The sequence below is a fragment of the Phyllostomus hastatus genome, unplaced genomic scaffold, assembly GCF_019186645.2.
Source record: "Phyllostomus hastatus isolate PE091 unplaced genomic scaffold, TTU_PhHast_1.1 phas_contig_244, whole genome shotgun sequence".
Lineage (NCBI taxonomy): Eukaryota > Metazoa > Chordata > Mammalia > Chiroptera > Phyllostomidae > Phyllostomus > Phyllostomus hastatus.
Window position 1 is genome coordinate 3078352 of NW_025333796.1, and position 21730 is coordinate 3100081.

General features: G+C 68.1%; 1 protein-coding gene across 3 annotated transcripts in view; it reads left to right on the forward strand.

Annotated features, from left to right (window-relative positions):
- Window positions 1–217: 217 nt before the first annotated feature.
- DNAJB6 (DnaJ heat shock protein family (Hsp40) member B6) overlaps window positions 218–21730 on the forward strand; it is a 28733-nt gene continuing 7220 nt past the window's right edge. The window contains exons 1-9 of one of the 3 annotated variants that reach the window (XM_045837775.1): window positions 276–405; window positions 804–916; window positions 7663–7752; window positions 9804–9913; window positions 11115–11171; window positions 11326–11439; window positions 17149–17280; window positions 18493–18625; window positions 19316–19386. In XM_045837775.1, the coding sequence (XP_045693731.1) occupies window positions 7688–7752; window positions 9804–9913; window positions 11115–11171; window positions 11326–11439; window positions 17149–17280; window positions 18493–18625; window positions 19316–19386 (682 nt within the window). In that variant the 5' untranslated portion in view covers window positions 276–405; window positions 804–916; window positions 7663–7687. Of the gene's footprint in view, window positions 406–803; window positions 917–7662; window positions 7753–9803; window positions 9914–11114; window positions 11172–11325; window positions 11440–12954; window positions 13060–13592; window positions 14014–17145; window positions 17281–18492; window positions 18626–19315; window positions 19387–21730 lie in introns of those variants that run through there. The other 2 variants (XM_045837776.1, XM_045837774.1) reach the window with 2 other exon arrangements.

Sequence of the window (21730 nt, forward strand, 5' to 3'; positions counted from 1 at the left end):
CTATCAGGTGTACAACGCACTAAGCAACCTTTTGTTCTGAAGTAGGTTGGGCAGCCCCATGGCTCCCTGAGCGTCCCTGCCGCGGGGAGGCTTATTGTCAGCCTTTGTGCTCAGGAGCGTGAAGTGCCCGGGGCTCGGAGGACAGAGGATCAGTTGCTGTCAGCTGAGCAGGTGGCGGCGAGTCGGCGCACTGCGACCCGCCGACCAGGGATCAGCGGGATCCCTGTGTGCAGCGGGAAGGGCACAGGCAGCCCTTCGCTTCCGCGGGGACGGGATTAGGCCGCGCGCAGCGCTCGGTGTCACGTGGGGGCTCGCAGCCGGGACGCGTCCCCTCTGCGCGCGGGACCACCGCGCTGACTTCCTGCGGCCTGGTGACGGCTTCCAGTCCGTCCCCACCACCCCAAGGTCAGGGCGACAGCTTCCAGTGCCACCCCACTTCCATGGGGTTAGGGGTCACGGCTTCCAGGGTGGCCCCCGGACCAGGGATCATTCTTTAGTCCCGCCTCCCCGCGCACGCCCCGCGCGGGTCTCCAATGGGGGGCCCATGCTGACTCGGGAGGCGCGGGGTCTGCGCAGGACACCGAGACTGCGGGCCCTACCCGGCGCGCCCAGGCCCCGGCTTCCCCGCAGTCTCGGGGGCGGGGCCTCGGCCGGAAGCTGAGCCGTGCTGGCGGCACGCCGTCCGGCTCCCGAGAAACTTCGGGAAGGCAGCAGCGGTCCGGGCGCTTGCGCGGCGTCAGGCCGGGCGGAAGTGGGTCCACCACGCCGCCGACGCCTGACGCACTTCCTGTTTGTTGTTGCAGAAAGGAGAAAGGAAAGCGCGAGGAGCCGCTGTCGTCCTCAGCGCCGCCGCGCCAGAGAGGAGGAGACCGGCAGACGCCCGCCGCCCCTTCCCGCCGCCGGCTCCGCGTCTTGGGTGAGGGCAGCGCTGGCGCCCGCGTGTGGGGGGCGGGCGTGGGGCCGGCGGGCCGGGGCTGTGGGGCCGGCGCTGGTGCGGGCCCGGGCCGGAGGGCCGGAGCGCGTTTCGGAGTGCAGCGGGTCGTCCTCCCGCCCGCCCGCCCGCCCCCCAGAGGTCCGGCCCGCGCCGGCGGTTGGGGCCGGCTCGTGCGGGCGGTGGGCCGCTGGTCCGGGCCGCGTCCCGGTCCCGCTGGCGCGTCCCCACAGGAGCGTCCCGGGCCTGCGGCGTGAGAGGCCGGCTCTCCTCCTTCTCCGGGCCCCGTGGACGCCCCCAGAGCAGGGACGAGGTGGGTGCGCCCCGCAGCGCGCCTTGCGGGGTCGGGGCGGCGGGCCGAGGGGCCGCTTCCAGAACCCTCCAGCGGCCCTCAGAAGTTTCTCTGGGAGGAAAACGCCGGACTTCCCCGCGGAAGCTCCGGGTCGCGTCGTTTCCCTCCGGGGTCCGCAGCCGCGGCGGCGGCGGCGGCTGAGGCTCCCGTCAGTTTTGCCCGAGCGCGGCAGGGGCGCCGCCGGAGGTGCGGGCGGCCCACGCCGGCTCGTCTCGGGGGAAGCCCTCGGAGCCGGCGGGGCTGCTGGGCCCGCCCGCCCGCCCGCGGGAGGCGCTGGCCGCCCCTGCCGGGTCCCACGCTCGCCTTTCAGCTGCGGGTTCGGAGCCGGCCGTGGGGGCCGGGATCTGTGGAGGCAGCTGGTTTGGTGGGAAAGTTAAATGGCCCGAGGCGTGTGTGTGGGGGGGCATCGGCTCTCACCACCTGAGTGTGTTTGCCGATTGTCCCTGACGTTTAATCTCCCTTGAGGGCGGCGGTGGCGAAGACCCAGAAAGGGTTTAGGGAATCTTGTGCCTTTTCCCTGCCCGCGTCCGCCGGGCCGCCTCGTCCCTCCCGCCCTGGCTCTTGGTTGGGGAGGGTCAGTGCAAGTTTCCTTGTTTCGCAGGCGAGACGGCTGCCCCCGCGGGGTGGGGCTCGGCGGGCTCGGGGGGAGGTGAGAGCGCGGCGCCGGCCCTCGGCCGCGCGGGGAGGCTGGGGCAGACGGCGAGGAGCTGCGGGGCCGGGCCGGGCGGAGGTGTGGGGGCGCCGCCGCAGGTGAGAGGAGGGACGGGGGTTGGCCGAGTGCGGGCTCGGCTGGCAGTGACGGGCTTCACCTTCCCGTCCGCCGGGGTTGGGAAGGGGCGGCCTGGGCAGGTGCCCCTGGCTGCAGTGGCTGCAGTGGCTGCAGGCCGGCCGGGGCAGGCTGGGCGACCCTGAGCTCGGAGTCAGGGCGAGGGGGTCCCAGCCGACCGCCCGCGGCTGGGCGGCGGCGGCAGCGGGGCTCCTGCCGGAGCAGACTCGTCCTGCTCACGGGCTGGGACCGGGGCCGGAGCAGGAGTGCTCTCTCGGTCTCTCTCGGTGAGAGCGCGGCCGTCCTGGGCAGCACGGCCGGACACGGGGGCCGCACACGCCGCGCTCCGCCGCCTGGGGGTCCGGGCCGGGCCGCGCACCGCCGGCCACCGCTTGAGGGCGAAGCCTGGCGAGTTACTTTGAGTTCAGGTTCGTCGGGAGGCCGGTCTTGGGACCGCGTCACCCTAGTGGGTCCCTGTCCCTTCTCGGGGGCGGAGACTGGCTGGCGGGTGGTCAGCGCGCTCCCCGCTTTCGGACCGTGGCTCTTCTTAGGTCCGCTGGGGGCGGTAAGGCCGTAGAGTCAGCCTTTGTCCGTGCGGGTTGGCACTTGAGCAAGACGACAGAAAACTTTGTTTCTTTTTGTCCTCTCGCATCTTTGTGTGAGGGATTCTGGAGGTGAGTGTGGTGGCGGGTGAAAAGCCCCGTTTGGTTTGCGCGTGTCGGGAGCGCCGCCTGGTGGTGCCGGCGGGGGCTGCAGGCTGCTGCGGGCGCCAGGAGGGTGGGCCCGGGGCCAGGCGGACAGATGCTGGGCTTCTCCTGGAGCGGGTTCGAGAGGACTTCCTCCACCTTGGGGGGGGGCGGGGGGGGCGAGAAGAGCGGCAGAGTGGGAGGTGGAGGCGGTGGAGGCGGTGCAGGCGGTGCAGGCGGTGGGAGACAGTTTCAGGGCCCGGTCGGGGAGCTGACTGGGTAAGTCAGGCCGCCGTACAAATGGTGGTGATTTTATTGTGTGTTGATGGTAAGGTGTTTTTCTAAACTTTACATTTTTAGGGGGATTTAAAAAAGTCACAGCTGACCTCTTTGGTTTCAGATGCTTACCTAAGAAGTAAATTAAAAACAAAACACCTTATTTTTGAGGTGGGGAGATTAATTTCTGGAAAGAAAGAAAAAGAAAGCTGCATTTCTGAGGTTTGCAGTGTATTCCAAAGCAGAGAAGACGCCCCCTTTACAGCCTTGGCCCTTGGAGCATCGCTGTCTTGTCTGGGCGTCCCATGGTCTTCCCTTAAAGTTGTTACCTTCTCCGAGTGAAGGGCCGCGGCGTGGCGTGAGGCGGAGAACCGCTGGTACGCCCAGGTACCCCGGCTGCCGCAGGGTCCCTTTCACCGCCCCCTCCCCCGCCCCAGCCCTTTCCTGCCTGGCAGCCACCTGTTAGTGCTGGACGGGTCTCTGTCTGTTCTGGCTCTTGTGTTTCAGGTCCCCATGTGCGTGGCAGCACACGGGGACCGTCAGCCTGACTAAATTTAGCACGGCGCTGGCGAGGTCCTTCGGTGCCACTCCCGATGGCCGAGTGGGGACTCGCTGCACCTGTGACCGCTGTGCCCGCTCACCTGGGGGCGGACACCTGGGCCACGTCCACACCTGGCCCGCCGGGCTCTCAGGCTCAGCGGCAAGTGCTGTGGTCTTTGGGAGGGTGATTTCCTTGGACAGAATGTGCCGTGGGGCCCTCTGAGGTTCTGGCCCCACCGTGCCCACAGAGGCCCTGAGGGTTTGCATGGTGTCGGTCGGTGGGCGGTGCCGGCAGGGTGAGCTCGGGCCTCTCCCGTGCCCTGTGTGCCTGTGGCCCCGTCCTGAGCCGGACTGGTCGGCTTGGGTCCTCCTTCCTGGCTGGTCTGCGTTCTGGCCTCCCTTCTGCGTTAGTAGTGGGGTCCGGAGTTCAGGAAAGGGGGAGAGACGTGCACACAAACGTGGCTTAGGTTCCCAGGGACCAGAGATCGAGCACTGGCCAGCGTGCCCCGTCTTATTTTGAGGGATGGAATCGGCCCTGGCTGGTGCGGCTCAGTGGATCGATGGCGGGCTGTGAACCAGAGGTCGCCAGCTTGATTCCCAGTTGGGCCACAGGCCTGGGTGGCAGGCCCGGTCTTCAGTGGGGGCGCACGAGAGGCAGTCACTCATTCAGATTCCTCTCCCTCTCTTTCTCCCCCCCTTAACAATAGTAATAATGATAATGATAATAAAGAAGTCAGGTAGGTGCCGGTGGTCTTCATCGGGGTCGCAGAGAGGGCGACGTACCTTGTGTGTTTCAGGAATGCTTTAGGGGGTGTTGTATAGGAACTGAATGTGCAGGTAGATGATGTGGGATACGGAATGATTGCTCAAGTCATTTTTAAAAACTCCTTTATTTAGAGAGAGGGGGAGGGAAGGAGGAAGACTGGAAGGAAACATGCGTGTGCGGGAGGCAGACCCGGCAGCTGCCTCGCGTGCTGCCCTGACTGGGATTGAACGTCCGCCGAGCCCCGCCGGCCGGGGCTGCTCGCGCGCTCCTCCGTGGGTCCTCCCTCCCTGTGAGTCCTCCCTCCTCCGTGGGTCCTCCCTCCTCCGTGGGTCCTCCCTCCCTGTGGGTTCCCCCTCCCCCGTGGTTCCTTCCTCCTCCTTGGGTCCTCCCTCCTCCGTGGGTCCTCCCTCCTCCGTGGGTCCTCCCGCCTCCGTGGGTCCTCCCTCCCTATGGGTTCCCCCTCCTCCGTGGGTCCTCCCTCCCTGTGGGTTCCCCCTCCCTGTGGGTTCTGGGCGGCCACTGGGTGACGGAAGGGCACCTGGGAAGCCGCTGCTGCAGCCGGGTCGCTGCCCCCGCCCCCGCGCGTCCCTGCAGCACTGGCACCAGGCAGCTCGACCCCACCTCGCGGGCGGCCACTGAGCAGGGGCTCATCTTGCTCACACCCACCTCTTCCGGCTTCAGTAGGAGGAGCGTCCAGTGTGCTGCTCCCAAGGTACAGGTGGGGAATGTGTCCGGCGGACTAATGACCTTCCGAATTACGTCACCTGAAGCAGCGTCTGAGGAGTAACTCTCTGGGAGGGTAGCAGCGAGAGGCTTCCGTGAAGCCGGAGCTTGTCCTCGGCCTCGTTTCCAGGGGAGTTTCGTGCATGGAAAGGGTTAGGGAGTGTTTTGTTTGCTGTGCAAGCAGAGTGAGGTTCTTCAGTTCCGGACCGAGAGCTGTGTGCGTGAGGCCTTGCAGGTGGGAAGCCGGTCACTTCCTCCGCCCAGGAGCGCCGTGTGGGGTGACCGAGGTCTGCGGCACAGGGGAGCAGCGGCACAGGGGAGCAGCGGCGTCTGCGCTCCCCGCGGCCCCCCCCGCCCCGGGGTCGGAGGGGTCGAGGGTCAGGTGGACTGGAGGAAGTTTCCTTCCGGACTCGGAGGGGGAGGGGGAGCGGGAGCGGGAGCGTGCAGCACTCCCCCCCGCAGGACGCCCGTGGGGGAGGAGTTGTGAGGCGGTCGGTGTGTCGTCAGGAGAGCGGGGCCCTTTTTGTCGGAGGTGGAGCAGGAGTGATGCAGACTTGACTTGTGCAGAGCGGCACCTGTAGGAGCTCTCCCTGGAGAGGAAACGTGGGGGTGCGAGCACCGACGGCCTCGTGCGCCTGTGCTCACCGGAGATGTGCCAGCCGGTGGGGCCTCGGGCACCAGGGCCTTCTGTTCCGGGGGTCGGGGCGATGGTCCCCTCCGGCTGCGGTGCCAGCACCCGGTGAGGGTGGGGGGGAGCGCCGGCCGGCCGGCCTGTGAGTCGCATCGTCTCTGGACTTGCCCGGCCAGTGCCTGCGTCTTGAAGGGCGTCCGCAGTGCGAGCTGGACGCACAGGCCTTGCGTCCCCTTCCCACCCCGCACTCCGGGTCTTCACGCCCCCGGCTCCTGGTTCCTGTGTGTGTGTCTGCATGTTTTCAGTTTTCACAACCTAGTTTTTTATTTGACATTTACATGTAGGTTGGAGGTGTACACGCGTGATATATTTATATGTTGTAATGTGACTATATTAGTTCAACTAACACTTCAGTCATGTTGCGCAGTTATGTTTTGTGTACTTTTTTAAAAAGATTTTTATTTTTAGACAGAAGGAAAGGGGGGGAGAAAGAGAGGGAAACATCAATGTGTGGTTGCCTCTTCCACGCCCCCTACTGGGGACCAAGCCCATGACCCAGGCCTGTGCCCTGACTGGGAATTGAACCTGCGACCCTTTGGTTCACAGGCTGGTGCTCAGTCCACTGAGCCACACCAGCCGGGGTGGATTGCAGGTGCCTGGCGAAAGCAGGTGTTGCTGACTCTCCGCCCACCAGGGCCCTCCCCGCACTCACTCCACAGGGACGTGGACATGTGGGCTCCTGCACAGGGGGATGCTTTCTGCTGTTAGCTGGGTGAACCATTGCCTGTTAGATCCGTTGGGAATAAGAAAAGCAAGATTTTATTTCCACCCTCTTCCTCCCGCCGCGTCCCTGACGGCTGCGTGTCTGAGCCACGTCGTGTCCCTCCCCTCTGAGGTGCTGCTGGCACGTGCTCGCAGGCCTGCGGCCGGCGGGGGCGGGGGGGGGCACCTCGGGTCAGCGCCCGGCCCCGCACCGAGCACCCCGCCCTCTCGCGCTGGCGTGGACGCCCTGCCCTGCCCTGCCCCCTCGCGGGAGGGTGTTGTTCCTCTGGCTCGTGGGGCGTTTCGTCTTTGATTTTCCTGGAATTTCAACACGCTGTGCCGGGTGCGCTTCTGCTGTCCCACCTGTTGGGTGGTGGGAGTGTCTGAGTCTGACCGTGACCCGGGGCAGCTGTGACTGCCCGCGGGCTGCGAGCACCCCTGCCCCCCTCTCCTCCCTGTGGTGGTCCCGTTGGGGACGATGGCGTCTCGTGGAGTGTCCCGTTCTCGGTCTCCTGTTCCTGTTTGAAAGCCCCGTGAAGCAGTCGCTGGTGTGAGGGAGGGACGAGGGCCTGCTGCCCCCCACCCCCCACCCCGACGCCCCGCTGGTGAGGAGCGCGGCGTCCGCTGCTCTGAGTGGCCGGTGGTGGGGTCTGTCCTGCGGCCGAGTCCTTCCTTGTGTTTTCAGAAGGACTGTTGACGCTGCTACAGTTGTCCCAGCCGTTCCCCGTGTGTCCCTCTCCGCCCAGCCCCCGCCCTGTCCCCACAGGCAGACCCCCCACTGTTGTTCGTGTCCACAGCCCATGTGTGTGCTCTTCCGTCACGTGGGTCGGTGCCTGTCGCCCGGGGTCTGTGGGAGCGTGGAAAACACGCAGCGCTGGACGGGGCAGTCGGGGCGCTGCCCCCTGCCCCCGGGGTCGTCAGATGAAACACGGCGCCGGCCACCACAGCGGTCGTCCGGTCTGGGCACGTCAGAGTCACACACTTCCGGGCGTGCTGCGGGGTGTCGGCGGTCTGTGTGCCGCGGGGTGAGGGAGGCTGGACGTCAGCGGTTTAGGCTGTCACAGGGCTTGCCAGAGCTTACCTTGCTCTCGTCGGAAAGGGTCTTCAGGCAGTGGTCTGGCCGGGCTCCGCCGAGGCTGCGGCCTGGCGAGGGGACCTCACCCGCCACCGTCCCTCCCCACGACGGCCCAGCCTTGCCGTGTGGCCCTGACCGCCGTTTCTGGTTGCAGGACACCCCTAGCAGCCTGTGGAGACATGGTGGACTACTACGAAGTTCTGGGTGTGCAGAGACATGCCTCGGCCGAGGACATTAAAAAGGCGTAAGTAGCCGGCGCGTGCAGGGAGGGGCCTGGTGCGCCGGTGGGCCCCGGGCCGGTCAGCTTGGTCTCCAGCCTCAGCCCGGCCCTGGGGGGGCGGTCCCAGGGCCCCTCGGTCCCTGGCTCTGGGGCAGCGGATTCTGTTTCTGCTGGAGGTTGCCCCCGGGGACGCGGGGCCGTGCTGGAGCCTCGACACGGGGCTTGGAGGCAGAGGCAGCCTGGCAGAGCGCCCTTGGGGGGGCCGCTTGGAACCCTGCTGCCCAGCCCAGGGAGCTGCGTCTCTTTAACTCGTTGGACGGTGGCAGCGCAGCGCAGCAGGCAGACGTCCCAGCGCTGTGGCCTAGCTGGAGGCACCAGCACGGGAGCCTGGGAGGGTGGGAAGCAGGTGTCGGGACCTGCTTTCGATGAGCCCACAAGGGAGTCTGCCGCCAGCCCTGGAGGGTCTGCAGCTGGGAAGGAAGGGCCGTTGAACCAGACAGTTGCCCCGGGAGACCAGACCCAGGGCAGGCTGCGTGCCGTGCCGGGCTCCCCTGAAGCTGCCGGAGACGGTGCCCGTGTCACACCTCGCTCGACCAAGAGGCCGCAGAGGACTGTCGCCAGCTGGCCGGGGGCCTCTTCGCTCTGTCACAGCGGGCGGCTGGGGAGAGCCCGGGGCGGTGGGAAGCCGTGTTCTGCCCTGGCACAGACACCCCGTGCGCACACAGGACGCCCTCGGGGGAGGCCTGCCCGCCCGGGGCCCAGTGCAGAGGGGTGGGGTTTCCTCACCGCTGCTGATAGGCTGGGTTCAGCCTCGTCTGAGGACATTTGTTTTGTTGCTTTTGGAGAGGAAGGGGGAGGGGAGCACCAGTTGACTGCCTCCCATACACACGTGAACTGGGGATCGGACCTGCCAGCCTTTGGTTCTGGGATGATGCTCCAGCCAGCCGAGCTACGCCATCCAGGGCTGGTCCCACCCACCCATCCACCCACTCATCCATCCATCATTAGAAGACGCTGTTTTTACAGAGGGGGGGGAGGGAGACGGGGAGAAACACTGGCGTGTGAGAGGAACACACACGGGTTGCCTCTCACACGCCCCCAGCGGGGGGCCTGGCCTGCAGCTGGTGCTCAGTCCGCGGCACGCAGTGTGTGGGGTCGCGCCCGCCAGGGCGGCCCCGTGGGTCTCCGACGGGCGGTGCGCCTTCCGGGAAGGACGAGCGCCGTGACCAGGGAGGCTCCTGTTTGTGGGGGAAGGCGTGTGGGCTGTCATGGGCCCTCCGCCTGGGGGCCTTCCCACCTCGCCGCTGCGGTGCTGGTGGGAGCCCAGGGCCGGGCGGACGCGTGGGCGAGCCTGAACGGGCGGGGGGACGCACACCCACGTTCTGCTCTCGCGGCCCCTCTCGGCAGGGCCTGGAGCCGGTGAGGGTGGGGTCTGCCCCTGCGGGGGTGTGGGTGAGGGCTACTGTGCCACCTCGGGCCCGGGCTGCAGCCGGCTGTCCATGAGGTCAGCCGAGGTCACACTCGGAACCACCGCAGCCCCCCTTCAGGGCCTTGCCAGGTGTCAGGAGGTCCCTGTGTCCAGACTTTGGGGGGCAGCCCCTCCCTGTGTACTGTCCCCCTCAGAAAAGGCTGCCTGTGCTTAGCTCACTGAGAGGGCATTTTTGCGTTGGAAAGCACACGATTGCTGTCACCGTGGAATGGAATGGAGTGAGCTCGGTCACAGACTGGAGACTCCACAGTGGGGTGGCTTTGCGAAGAGCTGGAGTACGTGGCCTTTGCCGGGGCGGGCGTGGGGGCCTCTTCCTGCCCAGCGAGCGGGGCAGCCCTCTGCGGGGCGCGTCCCCTGAGCGCATGCGCTGGGGCCTGGGACCCGCCTCCGGAGGCTGCTCTGCCTGCTGGCCCCGGGGCCTCAGAACTCGTTTGCGTGGTTGCGGGGCCCAGGGGGGCTGCTGGGACGAGCCCGTGCCGCCCACCCCAGCCTGCGGCTCAGAGGGCTGTTTGCTTGCGTGCTGTGTCCTGGAGCCCGCTGGGTGCTCGGACTCTGTCGTGATGGCTGCCCCCCCCGCTCCCCCCAGGTACCGGAAGCTGGCGCTGAAGTGGCACCCGGACAAAAACCCCGACAACAAGGAGGAGGCGGAGCGGAAGTTCAAGCAGGTGGCCGAGGCCTACGAGGTGCTGTCCGACGGTGAGTGGCCTGGTGGGCTCTGCCGCCTGCGGAGAAGGCTCTGGCCTCTGGCTTTCTTCCAGGAGGCCGGACCCTGTGGGCGTGCTGGAGCATCTCTCCCCCGTGTTCCGGGGGAGGCAGGGCCTCTCACCGCGCGGGCGCTGGGCACCGGGCACCTGCGGCCTCTGGTCTCAGGCTGGGGCTGGGCTGCTGCGCCCGGCTGACTGGGGACACACGGGACCTGGGGTCCTGCGTGTGCGGCACGTCCTGACAAGAGCAAAGGAAACACAGGGTGCTGAGCCCAGACTTGAACTTCACAGCAAGATAGCCTGTGAACGTCCATGCGCACAGTGTTGCCTTTCCCCTCATGAGGGGGCTGTGCTCTTCCTGGACTCGCAGGCAGCCTGTGGCCCGAGCCGGTGGCTGGGCGTCACCTCCAGAGAGCGCCTGTGGGTGACAGGACGCTGGGTCCCAGCACTGGCTGGGGTCGGGGCATGGGTGGCGCTGCCCCGCTCCCCCCGCCCCCGGAAGGTCGGGGACAGGACCCCGCACGGCAGGCCAGGCCGCTGTCTTACGGGGGCAGGGGCTGCGGCTGCTGGGCTCGGTCTCCTGCTTCCTGTGCCCGCGCCCCGCCCAGTGGTGAGGGCCGGAGACACCCCGGGGCGCGGTGGGGCGGCTTCGTGCGGCACGTGTGGGCTCTGAGCAGCGGGGTGAGACTTGGAGAAAGAGGGAGAGAAACTTCAAAGTGTGGTTGCCTCCCCTGCGCCCCCTACTGGGGCCCTGGCCCACAACCCAGGCCTGTGCCCTGACTGGGAATCAACCGGAGACCCTTGGGTCCTCCTCAGGCTGGTGCTCAGTCCACTGAGCCGCACCAGCGGGGTGCAGTGTTTAACGTTGATGGTCGCGCTTTAACTTCATAGCGCCGGAACGTGTGCTGGGTTTGTAAGGAGACGAGTGCTCAGATGCTCCCCCCTTCAGCTCGGAGCGCGGTCGGCCCGGCCCTCCGCTGACTGCTGACCCGGGGACCTGCGGGCCTGTCCTCCAGGTCCCGGGAGTCCCCTTCTCCCTGTGTCTTCCCTCCACCGCTGCGCCCCTCGGCGCGCTCTCCCACCCCTGCCCTCTGCCCGCGCCGGTCTCTGCCTCACGGCTCGGGAGTCCTTGGTCTGCAGGCCGGTGGGGAGAGGAGCTGGGTCTCGGCTGACTCTTCCTGTCACATTCGCAGCTAAGAAGCGGGACCTCTACGACAAGTACGGCAAAGAAGGACTGAATGGAGGCGGAGGTGCGTCAGCGTCGGGTTCCTCTGATGGCACCGTCGGGGTGGGGGGCGGGGGTGCGTGTGTGAGCTCTCGGGGGCGCGGCAGCGCAGGGTGGCCTGGGGCCGGCAGACGGGGGGCGCCCGGCCCGCAGCGCTCACGGCCGCTGTGCCTGTGCAGGCGGGAGCCACTTCGACAGCCCGTTCAGCGAGTTCGGCTTCACGTTCCGGAACCCGGAGGACGTGTTCCGGGATTTCTTCGGAGGAAGGGACCCGTTCTCGTTCGACTTCTTCGGTGAGTTCTCGGCCGGGCGGCGGCCCGCGGGGTCCCCGGGAGGCCGGGAAGGGAGGGCTGGCGGCGGGGCCCCGGCACGGCTGCCTCCCCCGGCACTGCCCCGCACGCGCTGCCCCTTCTCTCGAAGGTTCTCCTGAGTCCACACCTCGCACAGTGGGACGGTGGGACAGCGGGGGTTCTCACGTGTTCTCTCCACTGCCAGGGGGCCTCACGGTCTACCTCCTGCCGCCTCCAGCGCGCGGCGGTCGGGCTGCGGGTGCCGCACAGGCTCTGGCGGAAAGCGGCAGCGCTGCAGCCCCGGCGATGGGCACGGTCTCTCCGCGGCTCTGTGTGGTGTGCACCTGGCCCCGGGGCAGCGGGGTCCAGCGCAGTCTGCGGGAGGAGCCAGCTCCGGGCCGTGCAGCGTGGCGTCGGCGCGCTGGAGGGAGCCCCGGTGTCACTGCTGCCGCGTAGCGGGGTGCGGGCCAGTCCCATCTCCTCCGTGCCCGTGCGTGTCTCCGTCACAGGCGTCGTGGGCACGCCTGTGAGCCAGCTGCGGCACCTGGGGCGTCGGGGTGCTGGGTGGTGCCGCCGCCACTGCTGCTCTGCCTTTGGGATCACCGGCGGGCAGCGCCCCCCTGAGCCCGTCACGCTGGGGCCTGGGCGCAGGGGCCGGGCGGCAGCTGCACGCCCCGGGGGGCGCGGTGCCGAAGAGCAGCTCCGCCTGTAGAGGCCACGGGGACCATGGACCCGCTTGTCTCAGTGTGGGCGGGGCCACCCGCTGCTGTGTGGGGTGGGTGCAGGCCTTCTCAGCTGGGCGGTCTTCGCTCTTGCTTTGGGGGACGAGCTTCAGAGACACTTGTCTTGCTGTGCCAGGGCGTGGCCTGGCTGTGAGACGGGCCTGTGGCCTGTGGGGGGGCAGGTGTCTGTTGGTGTGCGTCTGCGAGCCTTGCCCCCGACAGGTGGCGCGCGGGGGGCTGAGCAGAGCCGCGCCCCTGCCGCGTGCGGGCTGGGTTCTTCCTGGAGGGCGGCTGTGCCCGCCGCCGTCGGAGCCTGCAGTGGGTGGGTGCTCGCTTGTCCGCCCGGGGCTTTCCCGGCACAGGGCGGTGTTGGGGACGTCCTGTTGTCCGGGGTGGCTGGCCTTCTGCCTTCCCGGGTGTGGGGCCGCAGGTGCCCGGGCCGCAGGTGGCGGGGAAGGAAGGATCCTCTGTGCCGAGCGCGTGTGATGGGGTTCGTGTCACGTGGCTCTTCAGGGGCGAGAGTGAAGGGCAGAGGCCCACCGTGGTGCGAGGGGCTGGGCTGTGCGTCTCTTGGGGAGCAGTCCGGACGGGCCGGGCTGAAACGGGTGTCCCCGAGCAGCCCCCCCGGAGCAGGAGCGTGCAGAGGGCCGGTTGGGCAGGGTGGAGGCGGGCTGACCCCGCTGCCGAGCGGACGAGGGCCTGCCGCCCGGAGGTGCTGCTCCCGTGGCCGTCGATGCAGGCACCGCCCTCCCCACGCGTGCCGTGGCGGTGACCCCTCTCCCGCCCGGCCTTGCAGGTGTCCTAGGAGGCTTCCATTTTCAGGCTGTCAGGATCTGCACGCAGGAGGAGGAGCGGCTCCCCGGCGACCGCACGGGCGGCGTGGCGCCGTGGCCGGCTGGCGGTACGTGCGCGGGGCAGCTGCTGTCTGTCCGTGGGTCACACGGCCTGGCACGAGACGCCTCGTTGCAACGCAGAACCTCGGCTGGGCCTCGAGGCTCCCCAGACGCAGCAGAGGGTGACGGGCGCTGGGCAGACAGTGGGCAGTTCTGGGCCCCGGCGCCTGGCGGCAGGACGTCCCTGGCGTGCAGGGGCACTGGGGCCGGGGCCCTGCCGGCCCGGAGCCTCCACCTGGGGGCGGGGGGGGGGAACTAGTTCTGAGCCCGGCTTCTGAGGCTGCCGGTGGCCCCGGGCGCGGGGCCACAGCCTGAACCAGGACCCCCTTGGCACGCACTCACAGCCGTGCACGCCGTGGGCCGGCCGGGCAGCCCCGAGCTGGACTCACCCGCTTGCTCACCTCGGCACACGGGGGACCCCGCCCTGTGTCCAGGGAGCACGTCCGTCCCTGCCCGTGTCCGGCACACGGCCCCGGACGCGGGACGGCCTGTGGAGGAGGGCACGGCCCCTGTCGTGTAGTGAGCCTGCCTTTGCCCCCAGGGTTCGAGGAGGCCGAGCCGCCTGGGGAGGAGCTGGACTGGCCGACGGAGGAGGACGTCCTGAGCGTGGGGAGCGTCCTGAGCGTGGGGAGCGGTGACGCGCTGGAGGTGGTCTCCAGCGAGGAGCTCGAGGGCTCCAGCGCAGGGGAGTCGGGCGAGGAGGCCTGGGGCCGGGGCTGGGGCTGGGGCCGGGCGGAGCTCCGGACGGGGGGCCTGCGGTCCACGTCCAGCGAGGAGGGCGAGGCCAGCCTGAGGGACAGCCGGGGGCTCAGTGGGGACAGCGAGGGGCTCAGCGAGGACATCGAGGAGCTGCTGAGCGAGGACAGTGGCCCGGAGCTCGAGGTGCTGCTGGCACACCTGTGACTGCACGGCCGCTCCGGGGGCTGCCGTGGCGAGCGTGTCGTGAATAAAGAGTTTCTGCTACTGCGTCCTGGTCGGAGCAGCCCTTGGTCAGATTTGGGGCTGGCGTGGCCACCGCAGAGGACACCGGGGTGGGAGGGCTCTTTCTGGGGCCGGAAGGACAGGCAGGGCTGGAGGCTGGAGGCCGGAGGCCAGGGCCTGAAGGGGGTGGCTGTGGGGAGCGTCCCGTCCGGGCCTCCCCAGCCTCTGGCGGCCTCAGAGCCTTCTCTCTGGCGTGCACGCGTCTCACACTGTGTCCCTTGGTGGGGCCTGTCCGTCCAGACTTCCTCTCCCTCCGTGTGCGACCGCAGCGGGTGACGCCCCCTGGTGCCTGCTGGCAGCACAGCTGGGCCACGGTGCGGCCCGGGGTGCGGTCTTTCCGACTGCTGGCTGTTAGCTCCGGAGCAGCGGGCGGAGTCGACAGAGGGCAGCGACCCGGGACGGCCCGGTGCCGCGGTGGGGGCCCCGGGGTGACGTGTGCCTGTGCGGTCCTGGCTGTGACGAGGCGCTGGCTCTCACGCTGTGCGCAGGAGGGCGGAAGGGCGAGGTGCTTGGGCCGAGGGGGACCTCGTGTGGCCCTGGTTCAGATCACCCCCGGCAAGGCCCGGGGTCCTTGGTTGGGGGGGAGCCGCCGCCCTGCAGGCACCCCCACCTGCTTCTCTCGTCGGGGGTGGGGGTTAGAGCTCTGGGTGAGCCGCGCTCGAGTTGCGTGGGGCTCTGCAGGTGCAGGTGCGGAGCCAGCCCCGGGGAGAGTCACGTCTCACCTGAGACAGGTGCTGGCGGAGGAGGGGGCTGTGCGGGGCAAGGGGGTGGGGGCAGTGGTCATGCGGCTGGCTGGTTCCTGGGCTGTGGAACCCGCAGGGGGCGGCCGGCCCTCCCCCCACTGTTCTGTGCTCCCCAGTGGGAGCCAGCGTGCACCTCCGGCAGGCAGGTCCTCACCCTTGTGTGTGGTTTGCGGGTGGCCCTTGGGTCAGCGTGTCCGAGTTTTTCACGGGCCTTTCTCCTCTCGGTCTGGTGGGGTCGTGGCCGCTGCGGCTGTGGGCGCTGCCTCCCGCCGGGAGGGGGTGGGGGGCTGCTCAGCGGAAGGGACACCACGAGATGAGACGCAGCTGCCCCGTGGGCTCCTGTGGGATTGTCGCTGGGGCCCGGGTCATGGACCAGGCCACGGGGGGTGCCCCTGCGGGGACGGCACTGCAGCCCAGCCGGGACATGACCGGACGCGCTCGGTCGTTCCGGGGCAGCTGTGTGGGGGCCGGATGGCATGAGCCCGCCCCGTGGGGAGGGCCGTTGGTTCTGTTCAGGCTGCCGCTCCGAGGGCTGGCCTCCCCAACCCCCGGGACCCTGCCCCCTTGGCCCTCAGGCTGGTATGGCTCGGGGCGAGAGCTGGTGGGGGAGAGCCGCTGCCGCCTCTCCCCGCCGCCCCACACCCTGGCTGGGTGGGTGCGTGGGTGGGGGGGACACGGTGGCACGGTTGGGGGTGTGCACGGGTCCCTGCGGTCGGCGTGTGGACCTCCAGGTGCAGTGCTTACTCTTCCGAGCCTTAAAAGCCACGGCGCCCGCGTGTTCCAGGTGAGACCTGGGGACGCAGAGGAGAGTGGAAGGAGGGGGAGCAAGTGCCCTCGGTCCTGCCAACGCCGCGGTCAGGCCCTGCGGCCGCTCCACATGCGTCCCGCTGCCGTGTGCCTCTGAGGTGCGGACGCCGGGGTCACGCTGCGGCCCGCCCAGGGCCCGCACTCCGCCTGCCGGTCTCCTGCGTCGGGGCCCAGGGGTCGGATTGTCGGGGGTCCTCGCCTCAGCGCTGGGTGGGGCTCTCAGGGTGCAGTGAGTTCTTGCCTGTTTGGGCCAAGGTGGTTTTTTAAGTTTTCTTTCCAAAGTCGAGTTGCTGGGTGGAGGGTTTTTAAACAGTTGCGTTTGGTTTTGGGGTTGAAGATGTGAAGGCTCGTGTACGGCCGTACCCCCTTCAGAGAGCAGAACCCAGCACGGCCGGCGATGGGACGGGCGCTCCTGGTAAGGGTGTGTTTAGTCTCCTGGCGGCAGCTTCCAACAACATCGTTGTGACACTAAAGCCATGTGTTTCTAGTAGTTACCGTGACAGTGATAACCAGGTTTTCATATTTAGAAGTAACGTTTGTGACTTTAATATTCGAATGTCTATGTTGAAATTCCGTGGATACCTGAATTGCAGAAAGTCATGTGTGGGTTATTTAGTATCAGTAGAAAAATGAGCAAGATGTGCACATTTAAAACTTGGGTGTATTTAAGAAAGTACAATAAAAAAGCCATTGACCTTCCTCGCACCCTCCCGAACCAGCCCCTGCAGGCGCTCCTGCAGGAGGAGAGTTTACGGGGTGGGGGGGGGGCGCTCAGCACGAGAGCCCCGTCCTGGAACCCCCCCCCCCGGTCCTGGAGCCCCTCGAGTGGCGTGCAGGGCGCCCCGGGACCGGTCCTCAGAGCAGGGGCCAGCGGGGCACCAGAGCATGCAGCCGTGTGTGCAGCAGCTCCGTGCCCGTCCCCGTCCCTGGGCGGCCCCCGCGGTCTCCGGTGGGCGGCTTTCTGCCCCCGCCCAGGCACGTCTGCCTTGCTGTCCGTTGGATTCTCTCGCTCGTGAGCTTCCTCCGTTTTCCTGAGGGAAAGCGAGCGCTGATTGGTTTCCTAGAACCCCGGTGGGAACTGCTTCTCGACGGTGGGAACTGCTCCTCGACGAGCCGCCAGCTGCAGGGCCTGTGCGCTGGGGGGCGGTGGCCGACCGTCGCGGTGGCCGGTGCCGGGAAGCGCGGTGTCGGGCCTGCAGGGCCCGTTTGCTCAGCGTTCACCGGACCGGCGGGCGTTCCTGCGCCCGCGGCCCAGCGTGCCCGGTCTCCCTGTGGGCTGTGGCGGCGGCGAGTGGTCCGCTCCTGTCGTGGTTTCGCAGCCGTGCTGGGGACGGCTGGCCTGGGGACAGCTGGCCGTGCCCGCCCCAGGGCCCGTGGTCCGAGGCTGGGGGGCGGCCGTCCGCCTGTCCGGGTGCACAAGGCTCTGGGCGGACCCCGAGGTGGGGGCGGGCCCCCCGGGAGAAGGACTTGCTGCGCCGCCTCGCCAGCCCTCGGCGCCTCCCGAGACCCCGTCCCCGTGGCGGCCCCCGTGGAGCGGCGTCTCACCACTGTGTCTGTCCGCAGAAGACCCCTTCAACGACGACTTCTTCGGGAACCGCCGGGGCTCCCGCGTGAGCAGGACCCGCGGCGCAGGCTCCTTCTTCTCCGCCTTCAGCGGGTTCCCGTCTTTCGGAGGAGGGTTTGCTGCTTTCGACACAGGTACCAGACCCCCCGCCGTGGCGTCCGGCCGGAGTCGGGCGTGGGCCGCACCCACCGCACCAGGGCAGGCTGGGGCGCCCCCTCCTGGCAGGGCAGGCCCGTGCTCACCGACCTGCGTTCTGTTCCGACCCTCCCGGGCTCGTGACATGAAACCCCGTTTCTTTTTTCTTTCCTTTTTTTTTTTTTTTTTTCTTAAGATTTTACTTATTTTCACAGAGAGGGGGAGGAAGGGAGAAACGGGGGGGGGGGGGAGAAACACCAGTGTGTGGTTGCCTCTTGTGTACCCCCTACTGGGGGCCAGCCCGCAACCCAGGCATGTGCCCTGACTGGGGATCGAACCTGCGATCCCCTGGCTCACGGGCCGGTGCTCAGCCCGCCGAGCCACAGCAGCCGGGCGGACGACCCAGCCCCGCTCTCACTGTGCGTGGTGGAAGGGCTGGTCGGGTGGAGTTGTGTGTGGTGGCCGTCCGGCTTTCAGAGGCAGAAGCAAGAGGTGGCCTCCGCAGCTCAGGTCTCTTCTGTCACGTGTGGTAATATTTTGGGGATTCTGGATTAAATAGCATTATTCAAGTTTATTGGTTTTTTAAAGTTTTTTAACGGGGCGTTAGAAAGTCAGCGGCAGGTGTGTGTCCCGTTGGCCGTCACTGGGCCCCGACCGCCCTGGAGCCCGGTGGCGGGGACCCTGCCGGGCCGTGGGTGCTGGGTTCACGGGAGAGGGGACCGGCATCCTGTCCCCACCTGCTTTGCTGCTGGGGGTGCTCCTGCACTTCGGGGTTCGTGTCCCCACCGTGGCCACCGTGGAATCGAGGGCACGGCCAAGAACCACAGGTCCGTTTGCTCTGGAGTCACTGTGGCTTTTTAACAGTCCAGATTGCTGTCCCCCTGGCCCGTTGCAAGGGGAGGGCGAGCAGGGGGCGCTGCCGCCCTGGCTGAGTGGGGAGGGCGCTCTGCTCCTGGGAGACGCAGGCGCCGGGCCCTCCCGGCCCCTCCCGGCCCCGCCACGAGGCTGGGGACCCAGTGGACCCAGCAGATGGGGGAAGCCCTTGGGGGGTAGGTGTGGGAGGGGAGGGGACTGGGAGCAGGGGCCCCCCGCCGCCCCGCACTCCTGCGGCCAGTGTGGGGCTGGGGGGGGGGGTGGGCTCTGAGGACTGGGGGTTTCCGCACCAAACGCCTGGCAGGCGTGCGCCTCTAACCGCCCCCCGTCTCCCGCAGGGTTCGGGTCCTTGGGCCACGGGGGCCTCACCTCCTTCTCCTCCACGACGTTCGGTGGCGGGGGGATGGGCAGCTTCAAGTCCGTGTCCACGTCCACCAAGATGGTCAACGGCAGGAAGATCACGACGAAGAGGTAGGTCTCCTCCCGCTGCCGTGTCCGGCGAGCGGGTGTGACGGGCGGTGGCCGCCCTGGTTCCCGCCCCCAGCGCGTGGCCTGCGGGCTGAAGGGTCATGTGGCACCTGAGGACCTTTGTGTTTGAAACAGTGTTTCGTCTATTACTGCTCTTTGAGGGCAGGAGGGGAGACACACGTTGGTCGGTTGCCTCTCATGCGCCCCCACTGGGGACCTGGCCCCCAGCCCAGGCCTGTGCCCTGACGGAATCGAACCGGCGACCCCTTGGTTCACAGCCCGCGCTCAGTCCACTGGGCCACCCCAGCCGGGGTGGGAGTGTTGGTTAGTGTCACACGCCAGTGGTCTGCATTCAGAGCCGTGTTCCGCAGTCCGTCGGTCGGGGGCAGGTGTGGGCGGCTCTGTGGGACTGGTGGGAGGGCAGTGCTGTGGCCGTGCCCGCTCTGCCCCTGTGGTCAGCGCACGGCCTGTGCTCGCTGCGGGGCCCCGCGGCGGCGGCGGTGGCAGAGCGCAGAGTGTGTCTGCGAGCTCGAGGCTGCGAGCTGCGAGCGTGCTGCAGGTGGGTGTCGGCGGAGCTCTCCAGGGTCCGGCCTGCTGTCCCGTGTGTGTCTGTGGCAGCCGTGTTGCTTCAGGTGTGTGCGTGTTCACACCCGTGTCTACTTCAGCGTGTGTAAAAGTGCGTCTCACCCCCAGGATCGTCGAGAACGGTGAAGAGAGAGTGGAGGTCGAGGAGGACGGCCAGCTCAAGTCCCTGACGATAAATGGTAAGGAGCAGCGGCTACGCTTGGATAACAAGTAACTGGACGCACGCGTGTAGCAGACGTGTTAGCGGTAACGAGCACCGTTGAGGAGTAACAGGAGCGTTGTGTGAAGACCCCACGGACTCGACCCCCCGTGTCACTGACCTAACCTATTTATGCGCAGCTCGCCGGAGCCTCTTGTCACAGACTCTTGAGTTTCTTGTCGGGACCACGTGGTAGGACGTCTTGTCTTTGGAATTGTTGTCAACCTCTGTATGCACTTTGCTTTTCTGTGACACGTGGCCCCAGGCGGCCGGGACCCCGTGCACTAACACCAGCACAGGCTTCTTCGTGGCGTGGGAGCCCCGCGGCGGCGGCCCACTGGGAAGCTGCCGCCCCTGCCGGGACGGACCCTCCACGCGGGCGCTGCAGCGCTTTCTGTGTGTCGTAGTGAGAGGCCTGACCGCACCGGTGGTGACACGTTTCCGGTTCCACGTACATTGAGGACGTTTTTAGTTGTGCATGAATGCTGGCAACCTAGTGAGTTTGACCTTGTTTTAAATGTGTAAAGTTAAGTTCAGGTGTAAAAAGTAAAGCTGGTGAATTGGGTCTTTGTTACTTGCTTAAAACAAAAAAAATAAACGCGCTGTGTTTGGTGCATTCTTTCCCGGCGGGGCTCGCAGCCCCCGTGTCCGTGTGGTCTCTGCCCGGCCTCTGCCGTCCCCGCCCACCTGCCGGGCGTCCGCAGAGGGCGGGAGGACGCCCCGTCTCTGCTTGGCCGTGGGGGGCGCTCCGTGGCGCGGGGTACTGTGGCGAGAAGCCACGGAGGTGCCATCTCTGTCCCGGCCTCCCAGGCTCCGTCCGGCGCCGGCTCAGAGAGCGCACGGTCCCGTCACGGGGCGGTCGGCGCGGCGGAAGGCGAGGTGCTGCCTGTCTCCCTGTCGGTGCACTCGGTCCTGGTCCCCCGCGAGCGCCAGTGCAGCCCCTCGGGGACGGGGAGGGAGGGGGCCGTCCCGCTCGGCGTGGTTGTGCAGGGCAGCGGGGGGGAGCCGTCCAGGGGCGGGCGCAGGGTGGGCACTGGGGGCTTCCGTGGACCGAGGCCGGCTGCGAGGGCAAGCCCGGCGGGCGGAGCGCAAGTGCTGCTGGGAACCAGTAGGAGTGTCTCGGGGTCTCCCGGAAGCCGCGCGGGGGAGGTGTCGGGAGAGCTGAGGGCTCAGGGGCTGCTGCCCATGGGGGGGGGGGGAAGGGGGAGACACGCCCCCGTGCGGCCCGGCCCCGCCCCGACCGAGCGCCTGGGCCGTGGGGGAGTGCCGGGAGTGCTGGGCCCCACAGACTGAGAGTTAACGGCCGGAGAGCGTCCCTTTTCCTTCACGCTGTCAGGAGGGTGCAGCTTCCCCGCCGGGTGGGGGGCCAGAAGCAAGCGCCTGGACCTCAAGACCCCTCGGAGTCTTCCGTTTTCCGCGGGAGGGCAGGACGAGCCCCGGGCGGAAGGAAAGGCTGGGCGGCCCCAGGAACCCGGCTCGGGGAGAGGCCTGCCGGGCCACTCCAGGTGCTCTCCGTGAGCCCGCGGGGGCCCTGCGGCGGCTGGGCGAGACTCCCACCGTGCACAGCTCGTCGGGCTGGCGTCACCGGGAGAGAGTCGCCTGCTGCCTGCCGTGTTCGGCCATGGGTGGCGCGCATTGTTTTGCCCCAAGTTTCGAGGTAGAAGGGAGGAGGTGCGTTGTGCGTGGGCAGTACTAACTCCCTGTCCGCACGAATGTTCCTGTTCTGCTCACGCGTTGAGTGTGACGGGAAAACCAGAACGATGTCCGCATGCAGAGTAACACCCCCCTGGAGTGCGGTGCCCGGTGGGGCTCTGAGTTCAGAGGACAGGTTCTTGTGTCCCTGGACGTCTGGACCGCAGACGGCGGTGTGCACCGTGCACGGTGGTCGTTGGTGGGGGCGGTCGCCCCTTGGCTCCCGCTCCCCAGGAGCTGGTGGTGGTCTCTGCTGTGGCCACGCCCCCACCCCCCCGCCCCGGGCAGGGCTGGACCCTCTGGGGGAGCTGCGGGGGGTGCTGGGCGAGGAGGGCCAGCCTGCTCCTCCTGCACGCTTCCCGGTCCCCGGGCCGTCTCGGCTTGGAGAACCACCTCACGGCCTGGGGGCGGGGGTCCCCTGGGTTGTGTCTGTGTCCTCCATGCGGCGAGGGGGGTTCCAGCGGGACAGTGGGCCTGCGGGGCCCTCAAGGTCCGGGTGAGTCAGGTCCCGTGGGCTCCGGCCTCTCGCTCCTGTGGGCGCCCGCCGTCGGAGGAGCATGGGCACTCGCCGTCGGAGGCGCACGGGCCCCCTGCCAACGCACTCCCGCGTCCCAGCCGCGTCGTCACCGGGT